The sequence below is a fragment of the Scomber japonicus genome, chromosome 16, assembly GCF_027409825.1.
Source record: "Scomber japonicus isolate fScoJap1 chromosome 16, fScoJap1.pri, whole genome shotgun sequence".
Classification (NCBI taxonomy): Eukaryota; Metazoa; Chordata; class Actinopteri; order Scombriformes; family Scombridae; genus Scomber; species Scomber japonicus.
Window position 1 is genome coordinate 13,635,339 of NC_070593.1, and position 27,431 is coordinate 13,662,769.

The following is a 27,431-nucleotide window of genomic DNA, read 5'->3' on the forward strand; positions in this document are numbered from 1 at the left end:
TGTCATATACACACCAGAAGAATTCAATTTATTTTCTCAACTAATTGGTGGGAAAATTGAATTTTTGCTTCTTTCTTACAAACTTGATTAATGGAAATATAAAGCTCTATTTCTCCCCACTTTATTAGCTATTTAACAATATAATATATTCAGTTAAATTTTGAGACTTGTTTTATAAGCTAAATTGTTTTGTCAGTTTCAGGGATCCATGGGTGAGGCCTCTGAAGGTATATTTGCATATACATTTGTACAAGACATGTGACAGTCATGTTGACTGTGAGGGCAGAGACTGTAGGTGAGACCAGATCTTATGCACAAGACTATGTGGACATGTTGAGCTCTTAGGTTGTTCACAGGTCCTTTAAGAGTAGAGGAAGTAAAACATGCCTCAAACACCATCTGTGACACACACTTTAAAACAAAACATTTAACCAGATCATGAAAAACACTGAGGTCAGTTATAAAGTTCATTTAATTCCAACAATCTTTATTCAATCTAAACACATACGGGTTATTCCATAAAACGGCTTTTCCTTTCAACTTCCTTATTCCACATTCTCTTTCCACTCCCTACTCACCAACTAGCCACATTCCCAAGACCTTCCAAGACACTTTCCACTAACATTAAGAATGACAACATACTCAAGATTACTGCTCCATAAATGTTACCAACTATATTCTATACTGGAATGAAATAGGCTACAAACTACTTTTTAAAATGGTGGTTAATAGGCAACAAATGTAAGTGATTAAACATGGTTCAATTATCAAGACGTCAAGTCTTTAGGAATGACTTTCTTCATCTACTCTGTGCAGAGGACAGCGACTCCACGCTCATAGAAGCTATGTGGGTCCTCCTTGGTGGCGATGTCAAAGTCAACAGTGAAGATGAGGTCAGACCTGGTGAAGTTCAGGTACACTGGCAAGGTCACCTGCGGCAAAAATAAAATAAAACATGACGACCAAAATCCATTGACAATAGAGATTTTTAGATAGATGGTATCATCTTATACATACCAGGTTTCTCTTCTCAGCATTGCTCTGCTTGATCCAGCGGAGCTGAGTGAGAGGCAGCTCAGTGGAGATGGCGGTGGACAGAGACAGCTTGTTGTTGGCACAGGTTGCTCCCTGTAGTTTGAGTCCTGAAATATTGAACAAAACCAATATTAAAGCTTATCCAAAATCTGAAGAAAAAACAGAAAAATCTAAAAATAAACAGTTGAACAGAAAGTCATGATAAGCAACTAGACACACATTTTAAGACTTAATGTCTGCCTCTCATAAAATTAGAGGGCTGAAGTTCATTACAAGCAAACACTGTGTCTAAAAGATATTTTGCCAATTTGCATGCACTTCTATAGTCACAGTTCTGTAATACAACCTTGTTATACAATTTGCAGTCTGCATCCCCTGATTATAAACACATGTGCTGTCTGACCTTTGATGCCAAAGCTGCAGGCGTCCAGTGCGGCACCCTGGGCGGTGGTGACATTGACCTCCAGACACAGCTCTTCCAGAGACCAGCTGTTCGCCTGGGCCACATACTGGCGGGTGGCAGTAATGTAAGCCTCTGGCACAAACAGGCTGCCCAGGCACACGTGGATGTTCTGCAGAAAGGACAGCAGGAGGGGGAAAGAATTAACCAAAAAAAAAAAAGTAATCTGTCAATACTATGTATACACTAATATCATACTACTTGTGTCGAGGATTTTTGATTCTGTAAACTAACAATTAACCAAATAATACCTTCAATTCCTTTGCACCCCCACTGGCGGCTCCCTGTGAGATCTGCTGCAGCTGTTTGATTCGCTCACTGAAGTCTGTTACCCACTGGATCACAGTCATGGAGACTGGAACTGTGTAACGACACCAGCTACGAGGGAGGATGCCTAGAGAGAAAGACAAACAGGTGTGCACCACGGTTATTTAACAACATCTTGCTGATTAAACCCAGTTGCAAATATGCAGTATTTTCTTGCATTAAATCTCTGAAAGTCTTCAAATGATAAGTAAGGTAAACCCATAAAAATACAGATAGATTTTACCTTTAACAAGGTCGCTGATAAGTGTGCGCAGGTCATTGGTCTGCTTCTTCTTGCCCTCACACACTTGTACCACATCAGTCAGATCCTGACGGACTTCCTGCAGCATCTTGCCACCCATCTTCACCTCACGCTCAAAGAAGCGGAACAGCGGGTCCTGGTGTTTGCATGTTTGGAGGAAGAAGACAAATGAAATGCAGAAACTTGGCAGATGAATCAATGACTGTGCTTGTAACTCAATACATCATGAGTATAGCTCTAATTTAAAAAAAATCAATCAACTTAAAATTGATTCCCAAGGATGTTGTGCAGCTTCTTGTAGAGAAAACACCCTATTTTAGGACTCTTGAAGTCTGTGTGTCAACCACCTTTCCCTCTTATTCTTGCCATTACCTTGATGTTCTCCACTGTGCGTTTGAGTGGATTGACAGTTTGGGGCATGAGCTGCAGCCAGTTGCAGGCAGTGGTGTGGAGGGTCCTCATCCAGGCCGGCTGAGTATCGGATGTGGATGAAGTGCGCTCCTTCTTCTCCGTCTCATAGGCAAGGTCATCCTCATCCTCCAACATCTGCATTTTCAGCATCTTACCAATCATGTCAGTGCCTGCACAGGCCGGCGACAGGAGCGAGTGAGTAGGGAGGGAAGTGGAGGAGAGGTGGAAGACACGGCCATGGTGGGAGGTAGGAAGGGGAGAAGAAATTAATCGTGGAACAAAAGAAAAAAATAGCTTATCTCCAGAATGTGTTAATAAAAGGGGTTGTTTTTTTTAAAAAGGCACAAACAAGGACAAAAGGACACACAAGGCTTCAGGCAATAATAATTCCATCAAATTTAACATTCAACATAGATCCCAAGTGGATAAATGAACAGCATTCTTGACTGACTGGATCTGTAAACAAAATAAACAAACAATACAGGGTGGCAGGTTTGAGAGAGAACCTAAAGGATGTAGGGTACGGATGAAGGAGAGGGAGGGCTTGGTGGGTGTGACTGTGAAAGTTAGGAGTGTAGGAGAGTTGTGGAGATAAATCTGACTTAAGAGGGAGGGAGGATATAACAGGGAAGCAAAGGGGATGGAGAGGTGTGGCTGTTTGGAGTGCTAAATTGAGGGTGGGGTGGGGATAGTATCTTTGCAAAGACATGATGGCTGTGAAATACAGCTGCTGGAGGGTGAGGAGACACACACCCTTCCTTTGGGTAGAGCACCTTTAAATATGATGGCTATGACTACAGCTAGATTATGGGTTACTTGTGAAACGATAGAAAAGTAATTGATGGAGTGAACCGATGAGAAGATTAGCAGAGGAAACATCCACAACATGTCTCTCACTCACACACACACACACACACACACATACATACATACATATACACACATACACACGACCAGTTGTCACCCAATTAGACACCCGGTCAAAGTAAGAGTTAAGACACTAGAATAGAAAGAGAAAAATGGTTAATAATCTGCGCTGTGAAAACCAGTTGAGATGAGGGAACAACATGAAAACAAAACTAGACAGATGACGAAGAAAAATCCACTGAATGTGGAAGACCACCAGAATACAAATAGCCAATGTGACCGGCGTCGTACCCTGAGTGGTGAGCAAGACCTTCTCAGCATTGCTAGGCAACCCGAGCCAAGATGGAGTCTGAGTGTCCGGAAGCATCTCTACCCAGTGCATGAACTCCTCGCGCCTGTGACAAATCAAAATCGTGAGAAACATCAGAACCAGTCATCACCAAAAACATGTATCCATAAACATAGGAGTGGACTCATTTTAAAAGCTAGAAGACTACTAACCGAATACCGTCAGGCATCTTGATGTCCTTGTGTCCGTCAACTTTGAGAGCCAGTTTGAACTCGCTGTCGAAGCTACCCTTGGTGAAAATGCGGTCCAGGAAGGTGTTGAGCAGACGCTGGTCAAACTCATTGTCAATGCGGCCGCCGTAGATGGACTGAGCCATCAAAGTTTTCAGAGCCGCCCAGGGGATCTTGTCTGGTGCGATGTTCTGACGACCCTGTGTGTAGAGGCAAAGTGTAAAAAGGTTATTTTTAATGCAATATAAATACTTCAGTACTTATTATTTATCTGATCAAATTATTATTTGTAAAGTAGTTGTAATCTCCAACCTTAGCAGTGTCATCCAGCCAGGTATCAACAGTATCACAAGCAGAGCGGAGGTCAGACTCTCCAAACTCATACTTCTTGGACCAGCCGAGCGGTGCATAGCGCAGTCGTTCCTGGATGACGGCATGGAACCAAGCCAGCAGGAAATAGAGACGGGCACGCTCATTGGGAGCCTGTGGAGACATAGAAAAGACAAATTCAGCTAGAAAATGTGGGAGCAATGTGTTTTTCAAGTGTATGTTGGTGTGTTGTTGAAACCAGCTTAAGTCACCTTGCACATGCGAGCCACAGGGATGCTGCTGAAGGTCCGGAGCATGTTGGCCTTGACACCAGGAGGAGGCTCGAACACAAAGATACGACCGGCACGAAGCAGATTCACTGGCACCTGGCAAGAAAAAGACAATGCTGTGACTATGGGGTATGAAAGAGATGAGGAGGCTTTTGAAATAGAGGTGAGAGCTAATTCAAGACTGTGGTGTCAAGTTGAGGTTCACTAATGACTTTGAATTCCAAATCAAGAATATGAAATGAGAGAAATTCTGTTAAGTGATGTGGTATACCTTGGGGTTGATCTCCATTGTCAGGAAAAGCCTGAAGCTGGCGTGAGGCTGCATAGAGTGTAGTTTCTTCTCCAGCTGCATCAGCCACCCGGGGGCCAGGTGGACGTTCTCCAACATCACCCACCTGCGGGACAAAAAGGGTCAGGATTATCAGTACAGGCAGCAAAGTACACATGCAAAGAAAATGTACAAAACTTTAAGCACTCACCTGCCAGACTTGACAGCAGTGTTGATGTCTCTGTCAGCCTTATTGAAGCCCTCAGCCGAACCTGAGGACAGCGGAAGAACACAAACATGAACAGTACCCTCAATAAGCGCTCGACTCAGGAAACAAAAATCAGGGTCAGATTTGTGTAGGTCTGAAGTTAGGAGTGTATGAGCTGATTATTTACCAATAGAGATGGACGTGATGTGTTTGTTCTGCTCAGCAGCCAGATCTCTGACAAGACCGCTTGCATCATAACCCGGTACTGAACACATCAACACTGGGGTGCTGGGCTTCACCTTAAGACACAACACTGATGTCAGCAACAATTCAACAACACTAACAATTATGACTGCTGGAGAGAAAATCTTTGAAACAATGCTTACCTCAGAATCCACGATATTACCCAGGTCAAGAGGCTGCTCGATGATGTTCATGAAGGTCTCTCCCAGCACCTTTGAGACAAAAATGTGTGACATGGCCAGCAGACGGTCAGGGCGGAAGGTCTGAATCAGCAACAGCTGGTGCACTGCTTGGCCAATGGGAGCTGAGGACAAAATGGCAAAAGGGTGAGCAGAGCACGTTATGTATAAACAGAATATTTAAAATCAACATCCGCTTGGCCTTTATGCATCATTTGTTTGACACATCCATATACTCACTGGACTGTTTCTCCTCTGACCACAGATAAGGAACAGCCAGCTCTGGGGTGTTGCTCTCAATCCACATGAAGAATTGCTGAGGTAACAAACAAAAAAATGCAATAATGATCACCAATACAGTTCATAATCAAAGACAGTGTTATTTAGATAAAAGTGTCTTCACGTTCAGTTTAACTCTAGTGTTGCGTTTAATTAATCACAATTTAAGTGATACAGGATCAATAATATCTGTCAATGCTCACCTCATCAGCCTCAACTTTCTCCACCAAGTCTTTGAATGCTGGCATGCGGCTGAGGCGGACCATGGCCTCACTCTGCTCACTGTTTAGACCCTTCACCTTGGGCACAGATGTGCCCTTCAGAACGATTTCCTTCCGCATGAAGTGCTGGAACTCTGAGTCGTATGAAGGCTCACTGGAAAGAGATGGGTTGAAATGGTTAATGATGTCTATGAAGGCAGATTTTATGGAATACTACTGAGAACAATGTATAGCTTAAATACTGGTGACTGACCTGGTCATGCCCTTCAGGCTGATCTTAGCCAGCAGCATGGAGAAGGTAATGTGGTCCTGGTGTAGCATACCTCTAGCTATTCTGTTGAATGCCACCTACATAAAAAAACAGACATTTAACATTTGCCCACAACCCTCATACCACCAAACAAAGTATTTCTTTTCAAAGATGCAGTTTATACCTGAAAGAGGTCCTTGGTGATGACAGCAAGTCTCTGTGTGTGATCGCTAATATTCTTGAGGTTGGAGTTCTCATACAGCACAGTGTGGTAGGTGTCCAGGAAAAAGTGAAGAGAGTACTGGTACAGGAAGTGTATCTGGAACAAGACACAAAAAAAACATTTTTATTTACTGGTTGTTTGGCTTCTAGAGAATAAGAGAGAAGAGGAAAAGTATGGCCATAAATCAAATAAAATATTGGTTGAATGAGCAAGTGAGAGTGTTCTGACCTGGTTAAGAGCCTCCATGGTGAAGTAGATGCTGCTGCAGGCAGAAGACAGAGTCAGGTATTGCTGTGACACTGCCTCCACCTCAGCCATGATTATATCCGTCTCCTCCACCTTCCTGGTCACCTCGGCAGCCTCCTTCTTCAAATTCTCCAGCGTGGTGATGATTGTGTCGTCATCAAGGATACGGCCCTTTACCTCATTGAGGGCCTGCAGCAGGGATTTTTCCAGTTGACGCAGACGCAGCTGGAACTCACCTAAGGACACATGAGGACAGTTGTTCATCATTTTACAGAATTCTTTCTCCACCAAGTCGAGCATCCCTGTCAGTGTTATTACCATCCCCAGTTGTGCCTTCTTATTATGTTAGTTCATGTGCCACTTGTGTCTCACCCTGCAGTTTGAGAAGATCAGAGCGTTTCTCATCCACATCTGGCCTCTCAGCCTTCAGGACCTCGTTGAGACACTGACTCTGCAGACTGCTGCGTGTCACAGTGAAGTTGACGAAAGTCACACGAGAACACAAGTCTGGTGGGAACTCAACCTGCATGAAGAAAAGACATGTAACAAATTATTTTTCCGTACTAAATTATTGCATGAGGGAAATGCTGTATTACAGTCTTGATACAGACTTTTTTAATACCAATGACGCTTAAGTGATTCAAATTAAAATCAATTTACTTTTTCTAAGGCAAGATTAGCTATAAATGACTAAGACATATATGATACAATGTCCTCACCGTTGGGTCTCGTGTGGAGAGGAAGATGACAAATGAAGGTGACAGATCGATGTCTTGGTCTCCCAGAGTGATGAGGACACGTCCTCCAGTCCTGCGGACCTCTCTGTTCAGCACCGGGTTTAGGATGGGGTCATAACTCTCTACGTCCTTAAAGGCAAAAAAAGAATAGAAATATGCAAATCATCTACAGAAACAAGAGTACTGGTGAGTGGGCAAGGAGTGGGCACAAGCCATTCATACCTGGACCAGGAGTGGGTTTCCGAAACGCAATGCACTCTCCAGGTTCTTCCTGAAGGCATCATCCAGGAAGCTGGTCCTGGTGATTTTGCGGTCTTTGTACTCATTCATAATGAACTCTGTGGCTTGGCCTGATGGATCGATGATTAGCGGGTACCTAAATAGGGCAGTGGTATAGGTCAACTTAAGGCCAATTAATCCGTAGTAGTGCTTACTGGTTTCAGTAACAAAACCTAACAATGTGACTTGAATGACAATTTTATTGGTGTATTTTGATCAGAGGGCAAAACATACTGACCTGTTGAATCTCTTGAGCATGATGGCGTTCTCTGTGCAGAGGTCATCAGCTGGGAGAGAGTTGGCCTGCCAGCGGAGCCTCTCGTCTGCGTTGGACAGGTACTCAGTTCTGGCAATGTCGGTACGGAACTGAGGGAGAAATTTAGGCCAATGACAATTAGGTATAATACATGTCTTCTGACCAGATTCAAAGACTAATTTCATGATTGGTGTACAGCACCTTTACAAACTCACTAAATGCATAAGAGCTTGAAGTACCTGAATATTGGCTTGCTGCAGATGATGAGACCAGGTTGTGAACAGATTCTGTCTCATCTGCTGCTCAAAGTAGCCGGCATAGGTAATGAAAGCTGCAGAGAGCAGACAGTCTCCAGCGATGGTAGACATCTGGTTCTTAAAGGTCTCACTGGTCTTCTCCCAGCGGTCTCTTTCAGCTGACAGACTTTTCAGCAGGGCTGTGCTTCGATTCACCTGCAAGGAGAAAACAGACGAGTTTAAACTAAATGTTTCAAAATGCTTCAGTTTTGACTAGAACCAAAGGTATGATGATATACCTTAGCCTCGACTGCAGCCAGGTCGGCCTTGATGGCCTGGGCCTCTGAAATGAGGACAGCATACTCCTCCTTGTATCGGGCGATGCTAGACTCAAGGTCTCTGATCATCTGCTCCACCTCTTCCGCCTTTGTCTTGTTGTCTGTGGCGTCATCCTCAAGCTTCTGCAGTTCGTTACGCAGAGGCTCCACACGTTTCAGCATGTCAGCATAGTTAAGCTAGGGGAGTGGAGGAACATAGTATATATTGAAGTGAGACTCTCTTTTTCCAATCTTCCTCCAATCTATTGTTTCTATTTTTTTCCCTTACCTGAGCAATGGCCCATTTCACCATAGGTCCACAAGCCAGTGAGGCCCTGTTTACTTGGTCATAATTGTAGCTTGGGTTAGAGAGATAGTTCTTCTTCATTTTCTCACGAATGGAGTCACTAAATAAGTGGAAAAACAGTCCAAGATATTAGATTATAGCACAATTTATACAGTCAAATGCTTGAATTTTAAGTGTGGGAAACTTATTATGAATTAAAGGCAATTAAACATAAATAAATGGAGTACTGCTCAGGATCATTTAAACTGCATATTGGGTATAGAAGGGGGGCAGTTTCTACAATCGTCACTTTAAGAAATGCGAAATCATGTGTGAAAAAAAATCATAGGATATGTCCCAGTACGTCAACCACAAGTTACCATCAGTTCATTTTCTGATTCATCAAGCACTTCGTTTCAGAAACCTAGAAATCAAATTCCAATCACAGGTGTCACTTGATTAATATACTGATTGAATAATATAAACGTGTGCTTCCATCAGAGAAAGACTAGACAGAGGTTTGGACACCGGTACCTCATTTCCTCAGAGGAAAAGTTGACTATGCTGCTGATGAAATTGTCCCTGATAATAACTTGTCTGATTTTTTTCCAGTCATTGGTCTCCTCGCCCAGCATGAGGCAGATAGACTCCAGGGCCAGTTTGACTGCAGCTGGGGGATTGGTCATAGCCCGCACTTCTACTAGGTGCTGCCGCTTAATAGAACTCACCGCTAGTTAGATATGAAGAGGAATGTGTTTGAAAGAAAGAAAGAAAGAAGTGAGAGGAGGGTAGAAAGCAAAAAAAGAGAAGGAATTTCAAAGGAAAAAGATAAAGAGATGGAGACGGGGGAAGAGAGAGAGAGAGAGAGAGCGTGGTCTTTAGTAAACAGTTGCAGTATATATTTTCTCTTATTTCACCTGATCTCTTCAGCAGAGAAGTTAACAATGGTGGGGATGAAGTTCTCCCTCATGATGATCCCTCGGATCTGCTTCCAGTCTGTTGTGCTCTCTCCCAGGAGCAAGCAGATGGATTCCAGGGCCAGCTTCACGGCCGCGGGTGGGTTGGCCATGGAACGCACCTCCACCAGGTGCTGCTTCTTAATGGACTTAACAGCTATCAACATCAGGTAAACAAGGACGTGGATTATGACAAGGCATGGGGCAATGATGAAGGGAGGGTGTAAGAAGAGATCACGATGTAAATAGGGAGCCTTGGACCAGAAGCAACCATGAGATAACATTGTAATAAAAAATATTAAAAAGGCAAAAAGATAGAGGCATTCTGAATTAAATACACTGTAAAAGGTAGCTGTGAGTTATAAAAAAAAAAAAAACTGTACCATTCTGAGCCTCAATGACAGCAGGCTCCACTTGATCCAAGTCTTCTTTGACACTCAGCTGTTTGTCCTTGATCTTCTCCTGCTGTTTGTACACAGACTCCTGAATCTCCTGGCTCATCACCTGGAATCACAGTATAACAGTATAGGAGTTAAGTTTCAATAGAGCTAAAAGGGATTGCATCTATAAAGAAAAACATGTTAAAATGCTTGATATCAGGCTCTTAGGAGAAAAAAAAAACAACTTCTTTTGTACCTTTTTCTTTTCAGCCTCCTGCTGATCTTTGACCATCTTCTTCAGCTTGTCGTTGGCAGCTGCGTTCTTTGCCTCCAGTTCCTGGCTCTTGATTCTCAGGTCACGACGAAGCTCCTCCACCTTGATAAGGAAGTAGAATTATCATCAAGGGAGTCAGATAAGAGCAAGCAGAAAAATGACATTGAGAAACAGGTAGAGGAAAATGGTTCTAAATGTATGCAGGCACATAAAATGCTGCAAAATACAAACTTATTGTACCTGATCTACAGTCTCCTTAATCTTGCGTAGACCAACATTGAGGTGCATCTGCTGCTCCTCCAACTCGCTGCGTTTCTCATTGAACAGGTTGGCATACTGGTTGATGAAGTCCAGGTAGTGGCGGGGAGTGATGGCCATGGTGTGACCACCTCGCTTTGCCAGACGGTTGTTTGCCTGCATCGAGTTAAAGAAGTATGCATTACTAAATGGTGCTTTTTTCCCCTTAAATTAAAACAAGTCAAACGCAAACCTGTAAACATATCCCTACCTGGTGAAGTGTCTGATGTACAAACACACAGCCATTGACGATAGCCTCGCGGTGAGATGGTGGCTGGGGAAGTTTGTCGTAGACGATGGGCATGTAGTCTGGCACCTTGTAGTTCGGCTTCTCCAGATCCATCTTGCTGGTGAACTCCTTACCCACCTGATAAAGAGCCTCTGTGGACCAGTCTCCAAACCAGTTCAGCACACACCTGACAGAGAGGAGTTTTCAGTTAACACAGAAAAATTCCCTGTAGTTCTCTGATGTAATTAATTAATTAACGCTCAGGGTTGATTATACATCATTGTACCTGTTGAAAAGGGCAGGAGATGTAGCAGCCCTGTCCTTCAGGCCCTCTGATGAGGGGTTCATGGTGAAAACCACATGGAGGTTTCTGATAACTTGGCTGGTGAACCACTTGTACAGCTCCTCGTGTGTGTCTAGCATCAGACCCTCTTTCTGGGCTCCCTCCTTACACTGAGTCATCAAGGTGGCATATTCATCTCCCTCAAACAGACCAGGAACCTACAGAGAGCAGGGTAACATTATCATCCAGGGAACCAATATTATGTGTGCACCACTTAAAATCAAAACCTTGTTTCAAAAAAGGTTAAACGGCAGTGATGTCAAGTAAGGGCTACAAAAGGTGTAAAAGTTACCTCTCCGTTGGCCAGCAGTGTGTTCATCCTCTCAAGGAATCCAGAGTCCAGCACATTGGACTCATCCATGATGAAAGCGATCTTCTCATTCTTGCAACCTGAGCGACGCAGCACTGTACGCAGGTCCTCGTCAAAGTCCTCTCCAGTATATTTCCTGTGTACCTGAAGACACGCACACATACAAAAAAAAATTAATAAATATGGTCAGAAAATTGTACCAATGTGGCTCCCAATCAACTTGACATTTAGTGTACCAACCTTGATCTGGTAGACACTAAGTCCATTCATCCAGGCAACGAAACGAGACAGAGTCGTCTTTCCTGCTCCACTCACGCCAATCAACAGCAGATGTCCCTGAGGCTGACGGAAGATTCTGGAGGAAGATTTTGAGATTTACAGGTCAGAAATTCAGAATTCACAGTAAGTTTCCAGTCAACAATCAGAGGTTTTGAGACCGTTACTCACCGGTCGATTCTGAGGACATGGTCCAGCACCTCATTGAAGAGTACCAGTGGGACATCCAGCTCCTCCTCATAAAAGACCTTCAGACGGGCCTTCACATAGTCCCTCAGCTCCTCCTGTTCCACTGGGATATAGTCCTACATCCACAAACAAGATACTCAGTAAGACCAAAAATCACACTGCTTGAGGTTAACTCACTACATTTCAGTAAGGTTACCCAATCAGGAAAACACAGCATGGTCAACCTGTGTAGTATACCTTAGAGAGCCAGTTGCTGTAGAGAATAGGTCTGTTGAGACCCTTCTCCTTATCGATGTTAGGGAAGTGTTTGAGAGCAACCATGTCAATGTTTTCATCTGTCCATCTTCTTTCCTCATCACCAACCAGCCTGGGGAAAAAAACACATTTAATCTCTTAGGCAGTTCATAAGTGCCACTTTATCTGAATTTTTAAGTAGACAAGAAAATATAGTTCAACTAAGTGCTTAGTTTATACTGAGCACTATTAATGTAATCTACTTGATGAAACTCGCCCTCACCTATCCTGGAAGAGTCGGAGAGCCTCATGGGCCCAGATGCGGATAAGCCCCTCCACAGGGAGAGTCTCAAGTGGCCGCAGAGCCTCAAAGATACCCCTCACCCAGCGAGTCATCTCTCTGGGAGAGTAGATGTAGTGAGGTTGGGTGTCCTGGGTAAACCGCTCCTGAAGGGGGGAGAAAGGGGACAAATTAATTAATACAAATATTGTGAATGAAAGGAAACTAAATAAAACTAAATAAAATGTAATTTTCTGTAGTATGTACATTAGTTTCTGTAACATCATTATGCAAAATTTATCAATTTGTCATTTTGCCTCTTCCTTTACCTGAGACATAGTGTAGAACTCCACCATAGCAGCTGTAAGAGGTTCAGCATAAGTACGCAGAGATGGGATGAGGCGCAGCATGGCGCGATTGAAGGTTCCATAAATCTGGGTGAGGGAAGCTGGACCTGGATAGTCCACATACACCACAGGAACGTGACGCAGGAACCTAGAAACAGCACACCAACAACACAGCCACTGTTAGGGTTGGTAATATGTAATGTCTTATATTTCTGTCATGTTTAAAACTGAACTGAGAACTGTACCTGAGTGTGAGAGGCTTTCTGCCAGGATCAGTGGGAGGATTACAGGCTCCCACAAACTGGATCCTCTCCAGTTTGACCCAAGTCTGGTCTGAGGTGCGATAGAAGCCTCCATGTTCCACCATCTAAGAAAACAGAAGAGCCTTTATCATAAAAAGGAAGGAAACCAAACTCGTCGAGATTTTTTTATTTTTGCCCTTGTGACCGTTTGCAAACAGTGTAGCATACCTGTCTGATGAAAGAGATGACTCTCTGTGTGCCGTACTTGTCCATATCCGGGAGATTGATCTCATCACAGAACAACACCAACCACTTGCCGAGCTGGACAGGGGCGAGGACCACGCCGTTGGGGGTACGCCGGTACTCACAGTAGTGGTCAAAGGTCTTCAGCAGAAGCTCTGGGGTAGTGGCGCTGGAGAAGTTCAGACCCACAACCTAATAGGGAGTTTCATAATATTCAAAAGTTTAGAATTTTAAGGGTGAGTTAGACCTTTCTGATACATCAAATTCCAATATTACACTGATTCAAGTATTTACAATCAATGTTAATTATTTAATCTAGTCTCTCACCTCCATGTCAGGCAGGGCCCTGAGGGCACTGAACAGGGTCATTGTCTTTCCGGAGCCAGGAGGTCCACACAGCACCAGTGGTTTGTGCTCTGCCAGCCATGTGTAAAGCAAAGCCTCATGGCGAACAGTGTCCAGGGTGGGTACCACAACATCAGGGGATGCCACCTTGTGGGTCTCTACCTCAATCTGAGGCACCTTGCCCTGCCAAGACTGCCACTCACCTGAGATGCACACCTGAATGGTAAGAACATTTTGAAAATTCAGATTACAAGATTGCAAAATAGTTGGTTTGCTTTCAGCAAATTGCAGATACAGAGAATCCAATTTTTCTACAAGGAGGCCAAGGCCATTCAAGGCTCCTCTGTATCCTGTGTACCTCATAGTCAATGATGGGGACATTGGGAGCAGAGGGGAGGGGCACGGTGGTGATGCGACGGATGTATTCTCCAAGCTCAGCCCTCATTTTCAGCCGGCCGTCACCAGAGAAGGACCACAGCACGGCATAGATCAGATATTTCTATAGGGAGACAACACAACAAGTTTCATCAACTGTAAGAAAATGTACATATTTTTACTGTAATAAACTCAAACAGTAGTTTGTGATGGAGTGCAGAAAACTGAATATTACCTGCATGTATTTCTCTAGCTGTTCAATAGGCATGGGAAAGTCTGGATGGTTGTTGTTGTAAAGTGCCACATTACGGCAGGCCTGGTGCATCATTGAGAACAGAGAACCCAAGCAACGAAGGCGGGTGAAGTCCATGATGTGCTCCATCTTGGAGGCGTGCTCTAAAGCCTTGATGACCAGGCCTGTGGAGGTGAAGTATGGCTGCAGGACAGTTGCAACATCACGCTGGATCTAGTGGAAAAAATACAATGGGACATCAGTAAAGAAGAAAGGTCATATTTCGAAAAACATTTATGGGTTGAGAGCTTGTTGTGTTTTTTCATCTAAAAATATCATCTCGGCTTTAATTACCTGCAGCATTGGTGATGCAGTCTCCTCCTCATCTTCTGTGCCTTTCCTATTGCGCTGAGCCTCGTCCTCTCCCTCGTCCAGTGGGATGCTGCGAATGCGAGCAAGGAAGTTGTTGAAGATCATATCGGTGCTGAGGACGTCCTCACTGAACCACACCATACCACAGCGAGACACAGTGGCCAGTGTGGCATACTTCAGGTCCTGTACTTCAAACATTACACGCACCTGGAGGGAAGAGAGAATAACTCAGGGTAAATACCAATGTGATTCCACCAGAGCATAATGAGGCAAAAAAATGTGTTTGTTTGAAATGCTGGTGCTTTTACATTTGGAGGCAAGCTGAGACGCTCTCCGTTGGGCAGAGTAAGCAGCTTATTGTCATCCAGGACAGAGTTGAGATTTTCAACCCACTCAGGGTCGACGTCACCATCAAAGATGATCCACTGACGTTTCTGCAGTTCACCTCGCACATTATCAATGATCCTGGAATCAGGAAGAAAAGTATTTTACATCAGTTATTAAATACAAAAGATGCACTGAGTACATTCATAACCTATGATGACGTGTTAAAAGTAACTCACTTCCTGAGGATGTGTGTGAACAAGCCATCAGTCCATTCACGGGTGTTGGGGTCCAGGGTTCCATACAGGTGATCTTTGCTGATGGCCTTGGGGTCAATGATGTGTGCCACGCCCTCATAACCCTCCAGCCTCTCCAGGGCCTTGAGCAGCACCCTCCATGCCATGGTCTTCCCACTACCTGAAGGTCCCACCATCATCAGACCGTGATTGATCTGTGTGATCTGGTACAGCTGAAGCACCTGGAAGAGGTTGAATGACATTCAGAAAATCAGTGGCTATTCAGGATGCCTTCTGGGGCTTCCATGCCTCCAGCAGAAGGACCACAGCTGTATCTCACTAATTATTTGTGTAAGCTGCATGTCGCTTCATACCTTCTCCACCCACATGCTGCCCACATCGTCACCGTCTCCGTAGGTGAGGTACATCTCCCTGCAGACCTTCTTTAGCTCCTCCCTCAGAGCAGTCATCTCTCCACGCATATACTGCACTCCAGGGAAGACATCTGACAGCAGGCTGAACAGTAGGGGGATGTCTTCTGCTACCAGCTTGGGAACCATGGTCTCACACACACTCTGTATCAGAATCTACAGTGAAGGAAGAGCACACACAGAATGAATGAAACGACAAATTTAACTCAAATCATCCAATCATAGTATTAGTATTTTGTATGTTGGTGTTGCTCAACTTTTTCCTAGTGTGCTTAGCTCTAAACAATACAACAATTTCAGTACTTTCAGTACTACAACTAGTTTTCATACCTCCTGTTCGGGAAGGTTCTCAGCAATTTCATTCTCATCAACGTTTTCTCCACGCTCATTCTTCTCTCTTTTGATCCTCTGAATGCGCTCACGCTTGACATTACCAGCACTGACCAGCACACTCTTGAGAGCTCGGAGACCAAAATCGTAGTGACTCTGGGATGACAGCTGCTCATCGCACAATCTGAAATAGAGGCAAGGGATGGATTAAGAGGAACACTAACATCAACATCCTCTTAAGGATATTTAAAGTTTACTTAGACAAATTACATACTTGAAGAAGGGAACAATTTTCTTGGCAAGGGTCTCAGCTGTGCGGAAACCTTGAGAGTAAAGCATGACCTGGGCAATGAGCTGGCGGTCAGGCTTGGTCATGGCCAAGCTGCGGAACAGCTTCTTCAGATTGTCAGGCAGGTTAGAACGGCCAGCATAGCCAGGGTTCATGGTGATGAAGATGGCCATGTCTGGGCTGACCTTTACCTGCTTGTTCAGGAGCTCTGTGGTGACAGGCACACCTGAGAGGGAGACAGATAATAATTCATTTTCACATTTTGCTGCATCATCTTTGACCTTTATGTTTTAGCAATGGAAAGCAAAGGTGTTTGGAAATTCTTTTTGTAAGAGCATTATAAAACCCTAGTTCCCATGCATATAATACTTACTCCTGTCTCTGTTGGGGTTACTGTGCTCCCTCAATGCCACCTGAATATATTGGACCTGCTGGGAGACAGCAGACAGCATTCTCTCCTCCAGACGGTTAAATTCGTCAAAGCAGCCCCAAGCGCCCACCTGGCACAGACCCACGAAGATACGACCCATGGCCTAAAGACGAGGAGGTCAACAAAAGAGATTTGTAAGTTAAATGATTGATATGATGAATAACTAAATCCTGTTAAATAACCAAAAGCTCTATTAGTTTAGATGTGCTTAGTCTGAGGGGTTAGAATCTGAATGAAGTCATGTACCTGGAAGTCAAATGTCTCATCACAGTTGAAGACCAGGACAAAGCGGCCCAGCTGATGACCCAGGGCTTTCACTGACTCAGTCTTCCCTGTGCCAGCAGGACCTAGATGAAGGACAAATTCCATGAAGTTCAGTGTTTTATATGTAAAAATGTAACTTTGTATCTATATCTCCATTTCTTGTCTGCAATAAGAAAACGAAAAAAAAATGGCCATACCGAATGGTGACCCTCCAAGGCGGGCCTCCAGAGCCTGAGTCATGGTCAGATAGCAACGGTCTGTCAAAGGGGTCTGGACAAGCTTGTCCTGGACACCCAAATATTCAAAGCCATAGTTGAACTTGGCATTGGCCATCTGAATGGACAGCTGTTGGAGAACATCTGTCTGCTTGGGGTCAAAGTAGAAACGCATCTGGCTGAGCCACTCAAAGGACTTGGGGTTGTCGATCTTGTTCTTGATCAAAGTCCTGGTCACGTCACGTTGGTGCACCAGCTCGGTGATCTAAGAGCAGAAGAAAGATTTCAGACAGTTTTCTTCAGACAACATCCTTTTAAAAACATACTTTATAAAAATCCCCCTCACCAGGTGCTCCAGTTTCCTCCTGCGAAGTGCAGGCTGTTCCATCAGCACGGTGTCAGCCAGCACGTTGAGGGTGGCCTCCACATTTGTAAGTACTCCCTGCATGGGCGTCATGTCCCCACCACCTGAGATGGTGGTCAAGGCAGACTCGATGTTCTCAGACCAGGCAATCTGGGCGGAAAGGACCACCAGTTGGGCCTGTGGAGAGAGTAAACAAAAATGGAATTATGTAAACATGCCTCCCTATTTACATTTCTATTCGGTTTGAATACTTTAAATAAGTATAATAGATATACCAACCTGATAACGATCAATCCAGTTGATGTACTGGCTCAAGTCAATAGCTGTACCCTGGTTGAAGCCTGCCACCTCTGTGACAGACTCAGCAAGCAGCTTGGCCAGTGTGACCCTCATCTCCTTCTCCACAAGCGTCAGCCACTCGTTGATCTTAGGGTGCTGTGTGATGGAGACTGGAGTCTTGTATAAAATCTCTTCACCCTCACGGGAGGAGATTCCCAGCACCACTGTGTTATCTTCATTGAGCAAGATGCTGGAGACGCCAGCAAACATCTTTTTGAAGTGCTTCTGCAGTTTGGCCACATTCTTGCTGTTGCCGATGATCTCGAGCAAGTCCTCGTCTCCCACGAAGTAGAACCTTGGAACAAAAAGAGCATGATTATCTGAGGGTATTAGTCACAACCATTTCTACATTTTATTTTCATTACACACACTGACAACAATGCACATTCCCTTCTTTGCTCTCTCTGCCTCTGTGTCATCTTCTTACCTGGGGAATGACGATCTCTCCCTCTCCAAGTATTCTCCCAGAGCTTTCTGGATTTTTCCAAGAAGGTCAGCCAGTCTCTCCAAGGATCTCTGCACTCCTTGAATGTTCAGCACGTCCATTACTAATGGAGACTTTGTCACCTTCTTCATCAGTGCCAAGAACTCTGTGCTGATACTGTGGAATAAAGGAAAAACAAATTACATTAGGTTATAGGAGAAAACATTATTACAGTAGTTACAATACTTAAAATGTCACCATGACGGCTGAAATTAGAAAGAAAAATTTGTCAAAATCAAGAATAAAAATAAGGGTCCTCCAGGTTACCTCTGGAACCTCTGGGTTTCTACAGGCAACAGATGTTTGATGTCAGCACTGCCTGTGAAGATGCCTTCCAGATAGACCCAACGGCGCTGAACATCAATCCAAACGTCAAACAGAGCCATGATGCGATTGAGCTTGTCTTCCCAGCTCAGGGCATCTTCCTCAAACACCTGTGAGGAAAAGACAGAGGAGCATGGTATTGTTAAATTTCTGAGAAAATTAAATATTTGTCTTAATGAAACCTACAAACATAAAAATAAACCTGTATTTACCTTGTAGTAAGGAGACAACTTCATGGCAGACACACTGTTAATGTGTTCCTTGACCTTGTTGAAGAGGTCATCCCAGCCTCGAATCAGACGACACTTGTTCTGGTAGTTCACCAGGTCAAGCTCGTATGAGTTCCACACTTCACGTATCTGGGGACAATAACCACAGGTATAATATTATTCCGAGCTTCATAATTCAGACCATAAATTTAAAAAATGTCTATTGCCCCCCATTAGCATCACAGTTACACTGCATAATCGCTTCGTCCCTTTTTACCTGTTTGAGGAACTCCTCCAAAGCCATCTCCCCCTGGGCCACGAGGAGAACGTCCTTCACCACCATCTCATTCTTCTGCAGATCCACATCCCAGATCTGTCCCAGGGTCAGCTCAGAGGGGACCCAGTTCACATGCAGACGCTTCATCAGCTGCTTCCAGTGGCGGTCCTTTAGAGCCTCAGATTTAAGCTCAATCACCAACATGTTGACCTGGACAGAGAAAGGAATAGGTTGAGAATTTAGTAACCCTTTTTTCTCTCTTGTGGGTCAAAACGTGCGGAAAAATCAAGTGACTGACCTTGAGGTATCCCTTAAGCAGCCTTTGGACAAACTCGTAAGAAGCATACTGTCTCAGCCTTGCTTGGAAGTTCTTCAGCTGATTTAGGAGACCATCCAGACTCTGACGAAGCTACAAACACAAAACAGAAAGATAAAGGACTTGTTATTTACACTACAGAATCTGACAAATATACAATGGAGACTCATCAATCCGACTCATTTGAATCATTACTGTGCATTTCTTACCTTGCGTGGCTGTACAGACACCCATGGCTGCTCTTTCATCTGGTCGATCTGCTCCCAGACCTTTGACAGCTCGGACCATACCTCTTTCAGGTCATGCAGTTCTTCCAGTGCCACCTAAAGGCATAAATGAGTCATAAAAAGCATCTCTTGTTTAGTCATCACTATTATTTTGGAACCGATATAAAATAAGACCTAAAATCCATGCATTATGGATAAAATATTAATTATATTCTAAATTGGTGTTAGGCGAAATACTTTTTAACTCTTGTATTTTTTAAAAGGTGGCTTAAAAAGCTTTTGTATAAATGTGTGGACATTACCTGCACCCTCTCCTCACTGCCACTGAGCAGGCCTGTGTCAGTGAGCTCCAGAGCCTCTTTGGCACGAGCACACTTCTCTCTTTCAACCTTCAGACGGCCAAAGTTGCCTTCATAGATCGTCAGAGACTGAAGAGCCTCCTCTGGACGCAGGTTCCCCTAGTGAACAGATGATCAGACGTACATTTGAAAAATGTCAAATAATACAATTAATTTGATAGATAATTTTAACAATTAGCTGTTACCACTTATGTTTCCACAAAACTATAACACATTTCTAGGTGGTCTTACAGCAACTGGTTTGGTCTTCTCCCATTCGTTCAGCAAATCAGTGGTGCGGTTTTCAACAGCTTTGTCCTCTTGGACAATCTTCATCTGCAGGTTGGCCACCTGCTGCTGGATAGCGGTGTCCTTGCGCTTCATTATGTCACTGAAGGCACCCCATTCTCCCTCAATGTTGTCAATGTAGAGCCAAGATGGAGGGAACTGGAACCTCTGCTTCTCCAGCAACCGCTGCCCGTTACGGAACATCTAGGGGGCACAACAGGGAGAATTAAATTTAAGCAGGCAGTGACAGAGGAGGGTGAAAGAAAGCATACTGTATGTTTTACAGGGTACTTACATCCACATTTTTCTCAAACTGTTTGATCTTGCGCTTGAGGGTCTGAACATATGTTATGAAGTTGACAGCGTCTGAGGTGCTAGCAGTGTCCACAGAATGTTGCTCCAGGTCTTGACGGGACTAGTGAGGGAACAAGAAAGAGTGACGCAATAAGAAAAATGATTTTACAAATTAATAATTTTATCAGTATTTCTCTGTGATGAATGTAACGTAGTTGGTTAAAGGACGTTTCTCCCTTTTTATGTTTTACCTTGGATATCTGGGCGTGGAAGTCCTGCATGTTCTGTCCAAGCATCTGGCCAAACTTGCTCAGCACCTCTTTGTGCCACGAGTCATACTTCAAGTTAACCTTGGATTGGACCTGATGTCAAGGAAAAATATAAACATTTATTAAAAAGTGCGCAGGCATTCAATATGATATTACTTTGGAGGAAGAAACACAAACTCCCACTGCATTGTAAAATAATGCATTTGCACAAATAAGAGAATACTATAATATAGAACTGTAAAATCTTGTTTTCGTGAGTTCATAAAACTGTAAACAAAGGTTCAAATTACTCTACATGTCAGGTCATTATTACCTTGCCATAGTCAATGATCACAGGTCCAAAATCTTTCCGTGTCTCTGCATTGTCGAAGGTTCCACGTGCTTTGCGGATCTGGACCAGGAGGGCTTGCCACTTGGTGAGGTCTTCACCCAGGCGGTTGTAGATGTTCTCTGCTTGCATGTCCCATAAGCACTGGTACTGCAGCCACACCTGTACATAAACAAGACAGAAAAGTCAATGAATTAAAGAGGGATAATCACAAATCAATATGCATAATACTACAAGTAAGATTGTGAATGAAAAATGGTAATAAATGGTATTAAATTTATGACAAGGCATTTTGTTTATGTTGCTAAAACAGGCATCTCTTACCTTAACGTACTGCTCCACCTCATTGACGATGTCCTCAACTGCATTGTAGGCCTCTTCCAAGGCTGCAGGACCATCTGGCATCCTGGTCAGGGCATTTCGGTAGAACTTCTCTTCCTCTGACAGCTCGTAGTGGACACCCACCTTTGAAGAAAGAGACTTGTTTAGACAAAAGCAACAGCACAAGTGAAATAAGATGGAACTTAAAAATGACCTAGACAGCACTACTCAAATAGTTTTATGGCCCTTAACCTGGTATCTCTGGCTCTGGATCCTGGGAAGAGAAAGAATGACCATCTTCCAGGAAAACATCTCTTGGTAGAGCTTGTAGCGACAGTCTTCAATTGGTGGGTTAAGGTAGATCACCTGGTTGGTAATCCTCAGCTCATGGACAACATTCTGGGAGAAGAAAACAATATGGTTTGTTTTAATAAAATGTCAGCTGTGTGCAGGTATTTAATGTTTTCTAATTAATGTAGAAATAAAAAATGACGTGCCACATAGCAACAATAGTCACAGTGCTCACCTTGATCTTGGGCTCGCCTCCTGGTTTGTGGCTCACTTGTGGAGCTTCTGTGTCCATGTCTACATCAGCTTTGTCCTCTACCTGACCACGGAGCACCTGGGTCCAGGCCTTGAGACCAGCCTGCAGACGCACTCCCAGGATGCGTTCAATCTATGAGAACAATACAAAAGTAAATGAAAACCATTCATGTCAGCCACATGTGAAAATAAACAAAGGCTAAATCATTCAGAGCATTCCCATTCTGGTGGTCACTATCTAAGTGACTGAGAATGGCAAATAATCCTTGTATTGTTGCACATTTGAAATGCTAACCTCAATGTCGAGCTTGTTGACCCAGATGGGAAGGTTGGAATAAGAATGCAGATTGAGGTCATCCACAGCTTTCTGGACACGGTTGAGGATTTCAGAGAAGGTCTTGTTTTCGAACATGCAAGTATCCAGAGAGCGGACCTCGAGATCTATTTTCTCCTCGATCAGTAAGAGGTCATCCACCTGGAAGCACACACAGCAGAAAAAAAGGACATTAAGTAAACAATAACATTTGTTGACTAGTTCTAAACTAACATTGTGGTGCCAAGTCCTCCAGACTGACCTTCTCCTGGAAGTTGAAGACGGTCTCAGCCAGCCTCTGAACATAAGGATCCAGCTTGTAGGACTCCCAGACCAGAGTGATTCCCTCAGTAACGAGAGCCTGAACCTCTTTCTTAAGCCCAGCCACCAGCAGGGAGATAGAGGATCTTTCCTCCACCTTCTCACAAGTGCGCTCATAGGTGCGCACGCTCTCAATCAAAGAGATGGCAAATGGGTACAGCTGGTTAGCTTGGTGGGCTTTGTTGACAATGGCCAAAGGAACACGGAAGCTAAGCCACTTGAGATTGCGGACCTCTTTGGATAAGGTGATGATCTCTGGGAGGAAGTTGACTTTAAGCTTGAGCATGTTTCCTGTGCGTCCACGTGCACGAGTACTCTCAATGGTGAAGATGCGGCCAGACACACCAAGGTTACGCTGCTGCACCTGGTTTACAAAAAAAAAAAAAAATATTATTATTATTATTTAAGTAATATTTATCAATGCTATATGACAGAAACACGCAATGTAACCAAGGTTAACATGTTTTAGAAAAATGTCTGCATTTAAGTCAATGATCCTATCCATACCTTGCGAGCCCAATCATCAAATATCTCTTGAGTGTTGAGTTTAGCCCTGAAGCTATCCCCATCCTGCTTCAGCTTCAGCCCCTCCACATGGTTCTCCCAGCCTTTTCCAAGGACATCCTCCACCCTCTTCATGTACGCAGTCAGCTGACGGTCAATCTGTTTGGCCCAGATGATGGATCCAGACACAGGTGGCAGATCCCGGACATGGCTCATCTTACATGCCTGGCTCTGAGGATACTGCACTTTGAATTTATCATGCAGCGATTCAATGTCATCTTTCACACGCTGGATGAGCTGTGTCTGGTACTCTCGGATGGCACCGCGGATGTGGGGGCGCACAAAGAGAGCATTGAAGCGGGAGAAGATGCGGAACATCTCGTTGGCGTTCTTGGCTGTTCCCAGCTGATCACGCAGGCGGGCAGTGATGCGGGTCTCCACACGGTCGATGCGCTCATCGTAGCGCTTCATGGCAGCTTCCCAGGCTTCCATTCCTTCCTTTGACACATCCAGGCCATCAACCTCTTTGACATTCTCGTATGCCAGGTTGACCTCCTCAATAGCATTGGCATCAGCTGCATCGAAGAGAACTCCAGCTACCTTCATGTCTTGAGGCTCCACTGTCTCCCCAGGGGCATGCTGTGGCACAGCAGAAACCTGGAGATAAAAAGATACATGAAACATTTCTAAATCAAGCATGGGTAAAACAAATATTCATGAATAATTTATTATGATCAACAGGAAAAATAAAATCCTTAAATGTATACTCTACCTGAGGCCTCAGTACACGGACGATGACAGCCCTCAACTGTTCATGCTGCCTTCTGAAACGTCTCATGTGATCCAGACGAGACTGGAGCTTCCTATGGGCAGGGCTCAGACGCCACACCATCTTCAGATTCTCCTCTCGCTTTCTCTTCACAATGTCCCTCAGAAGAACCTGCAGTTTCTCATACTCATCCTCCCAGGTCTGGAACACCTCGAAACAAGCCACCATCACCTGTACAAAAACATTAAAAGGACATGTAATAAATTATGTTGAAAGATATGCAATATTTGAATATGCAGAAGCAAGTTCCTCTGGGGAAAAATATAATTGTTAGCTTGCCACCCTTACCTTCTCAAACTCCTCGTAGGCAACATGCATGAGTTTCCTGGTGCCCAGCACCTTAAGGAGCTGGGAGCTCAAGTCCCTGGAGATGGCCTCGACTAGACGCAGTGCTCTTTGGATGGGGTACTTGGTGTTCCTAATCTTCTTCAGGTGAGTAAATATGGCCATCAGGGCCTGGCGGATCTTATCAAGCTCCGAGGCAGAGAGCAGGTCATTGAGGGGGAAGTCCTTCATCAGTGGATTGTAGTCATTGACAGTTTCCACAGCCTGTTTCAGACCTATGAAAAGTAGAAAGGATAACCATTTGAGCAATAGTTTATTCAAACTAAAAAAGGAACATAAATGAAACAAGGCAAGTGAAATGTTTCCAGTGGTTGTGACTCACCAGTGTCAGTGTCAAAACTGACAGTAGCATGGAAACGTTTGCCGTGTTTGAGGATGTCCAGTGTGAGCAGAACCTCAGGGCTTTCTCTCTTTTCCTGGATCCTGTTGAGGGCCCTCTCTAGATTCAGCCAGAAACTGATCTCCTGCAAGGCTGTGCCTGATGCTGGGTCACGGTCAAGTTTGGTTACCTGATGATGGGTGACAGAAAGTGGTATGCATGAGTGGAAAATCATAAATCAGAACTGTTTTGTTTAAATCTGAGATTTAAAAAAAAGAAAAGAATGGCCCTTACCTTTTGGATCTCCCTGATCCAGCGATTCACTCCAGATTGTAGCTGGTTAAGGAAGGTTGGGTCCTCCACTTTATCCCCAAAGTCAGTGACCTTGGGCTTCTCTCCACGCTCATAGCACTGCTTGGCGATGTTTGTGATGATGGGATGGATGAGCAGGCTGATCTCAGGGATCTCAATGTTCTGCTGCAGGTGGAGAAGGCCCATCTCCAGCTCAGCAATCTTTTTCTCAACTGAGGGTGCCATCTTATCCCCATCTCTACAGAGGTTGCAAAAGAGAATGTAGTGAGACAGGTGAATTTTTTTTAGATTTGTTTCAACATTTATTTATTTTTTAAAATTCAATTAGTTTCAGGGAACATTTAAAGAAAGAAAAATATAAAAAGTCACATTCTGAGAATTACCTGTCTGCCTTGCCAGACTCGCGGATGTAAGACTTGAAGAAAGGTGCGACAGCATTGCTGATGAAAGAGTGGAGTGTCTCGTAGGGAGAATCCTCACTCAAGGTCAGAACTCGAACTTGGGTTGATATGGGCTTGTCTGCATCGATGACACCTGTCCTCTTGATGAAAGCCAAGCTGCAGAGGGGAATGAAAAAGGATAAATAGGAGTTCATTTCTATGCAGTAAATCAAACTAAATCTTTTCAATAGTACTGTTGCTATGGTGGAAAGTAGGCAGCAATTCATCTTTTACCTGTTGGACTTCAACCCATAGTGTATATCAATGCTGATGTTGTAGGTGATGCACTCTTTCTCCTCCTCTCCCTCATCTCCAACATCCTCTGTGTGAAGAAAAAAATTAGTTCATATAAAATATTATTATGTAAAAAGACTCTTGAACTTTGAAGATAGTCAGCCTGGGTGCTTAGGCTTTTCACTATGCAGGTCACTATTATGAGGATGCTGGGCAGGGGCTAAGATTATCTGTGTATATTAATAAGCCATGTTGCAGTAGGATGACAGCGCAATCATCTGCCTCCAAACACCTCCTCTCTATCTCTCTCTCTCCCCCCTTCCTCTCTCCCTCCCTTTGCAAGTGAGGTCATGGCTTGTAGAAAAAAGCCATCTGCAGACATTGCACTGTCTGCATTGCAGCATCAGTTTTAGTGCAAAAACACAAATAGACTGGGCCAGTCACGCCCTGACTGGCAGTCCAAAACCTTGCAGGCTCAGTCACGTGCAGTATCAAGGGATCAAAGTTTAGCACTCATAAAACATTAGTGGGGGAAAGGCTCTGAAGCTCTGGATTAATTTGCCCGGAGGAAACTGAAAATAAAGCATTCATTGTGACAAACCAGTTCACATGATAAAACCCGAGAAAGTGCACACAACATGACTTGTACTTCTAACACAGGATCCATTCTCTGTTGATTTTATATTTTGGTACGTTTGTCTTGATTTTAAAATGGGAGCTTGTGTTGTATCTGTACTTTGTTTGTTTCTCTCTTTTTTGTACAAAAATCATACGTTAAAATTGAATGTAGTAGTTAACATTGAGTGTTTTCATTAGTGTGTATTGTCATCAGACCAAGTTTTCCTTCCCCACCCAGTGTGGCGCAGTTTCCTTTCAAAATAACGATGTGATAGCAGGTTAGTATTATTTATCTAGCCTTCTGCCAAATAGCTGTAGCTCACTTTTAACGTCAACTAGGTGAAACTGAGTTTACAGTTAGCTAAATCTATTCATGTTGAATTTAACAGCTACAGATACACCGCGTACATGTTGATGTGACTGTCAGCTAACGTTTCAATAAATCGTGCATTATCAGATTAAACCAGCTAGCTGACCACTCCCTGCTAAACGTACCTTTGAGTGCACTTCTCTCAACCAGGACGGTGTGCACTTGGGGGTCGGCCAGAAATTTCCTCATCTGCTCCACGGTACTCTTCTCCTCCAGGGCGGTTTCCAGTGAGGCCGGGGCCTCGCCGCCATCTTCCAGGAGCAGCGGGACAAGTTTCCGAATATGTTTCTGCAGCACGGAGGCGTCAGCGACCGTCTGGACGGCCGACACCTCCATGGTGCCCGAGTTATCTTCTGTCCCCCCGCCGTCAGACATCCTTTAAAGCTGTCAGCGACGACCAATGGTGGTTTGAAAGTGAACAAAGAGACGGGGTTGGTGTAATGTGGCTGTCTGTAGCAACTACCGAGCTGTCCAGAGGCTGACTGCCGCTGTCAGTACCGCAACCGTGGCCGTCAGATTTAAGAGCGCAATGGATTGTGGTACTTGTGGTTCAAAGGGTGCGTATTCCAGTAGTAGACTCCGACGCTACAAACTACACTACCCACAATGCAGTTGGGCGAATCAGATTTTTTTTTTTCTCTCTTTGCTTTAACCGGGTATGACTGATAGGGGGGGAAAGGGAGTTGACTAACATGATGCAGCAATAAAATCAAACAATGGAGCTAACAGCAATACAAAGAGAAACCTTTAATAATTGTATTTATAATTCTGCAAT

At 44.1% G+C, this 27,431-nt stretch overlaps 1 protein-coding gene across 2 annotated transcripts; it reads right to left on the reverse strand.

Annotated features, from left to right (window-relative positions):
• Positions 1–466: 466 nt before the first annotated feature.
• On the reverse strand, positions 467–27,110 carry dync1h1 (dynein, cytoplasmic 1, heavy chain 1). Of its 2 annotated transcripts, none has more exons than XM_053336348.1 (78): positions 26,782–27,110; positions 25,669–25,756; positions 25,378–25,551; positions 24,977–25,232; positions 24,686–24,872; positions 24,307–24,578; positions 23,962–24,189; positions 23,193–23,846; positions 22,627–23,049; positions 22,347–22,526; positions 22,035–22,184; positions 21,761–21,907; positions 21,512–21,652; positions 21,173–21,349; positions 20,842–20,952; positions 20,592–20,711; positions 20,261–20,500; positions 19,973–20,128; positions 19,653–19,766; positions 19,426–19,536; positions 19,128–19,337; positions 18,854–19,000; positions 18,585–18,751; positions 18,261–18,434; positions 17,774–18,128; positions 17,477–17,671; positions 17,113–17,395; positions 16,898–16,998; positions 16,595–16,754; positions 16,207–16,447; positions 15,933–16,116; positions 15,546–15,758; positions 15,175–15,413; positions 14,920–15,076; positions 14,594–14,818; positions 14,243–14,473; positions 13,991–14,131; positions 13,615–13,848; positions 13,273–13,479; positions 13,048–13,169; positions 12,785–12,950; positions 12,459–12,622; positions 12,179–12,308; positions 11,924–12,057; positions 11,717–11,831; positions 11,459–11,620; positions 11,110–11,324; positions 10,806–11,010; positions 10,538–10,711; positions 10,280–10,399; positions 10,027–10,147; positions 9,222–9,417; positions 8,691–8,808; positions 8,384–8,599; positions 8,088–8,300; positions 7,831–7,958; positions 7,536–7,689; positions 7,296–7,442; positions 6,949–7,099; positions 6,559–6,812; positions 6,292–6,426; positions 6,111–6,205; positions 5,840–6,011; positions 5,598–5,673; positions 5,322–5,482; positions 5,123–5,234; positions 4,939–4,999; positions 4,731–4,854; positions 4,442–4,555; positions 4,173–4,343; positions 3,843–4,060; positions 3,633–3,736; positions 2,436–2,644; positions 2,046–2,199; positions 1,747–1,889; positions 1,439–1,607; positions 1,018–1,142; positions 467–932 (listed from the first exon to the last, which is right to left on the reverse strand). In XM_053336348.1, exons 1-78 carry the CDS (start codon positions 27,029–27,031, stop codon positions 804–806), a joined length of 13,920 nt encoding a protein of 4,639 aa, XP_053192323.1. In that variant the 5' UTR covers positions 27,032–27,110; the 3' UTR covers positions 467–803. The 2 variants fall into 2 exon arrangements, with proteins under 2 accessions (XP_053192323.1, XP_053192322.1); XM_053336347.1 differs by lacking the exon at positions 9,222–9,417 and adding an exon at positions 9,605–9,800.
• Positions 27,111–27,431: the final 321 nt, after the last annotated feature.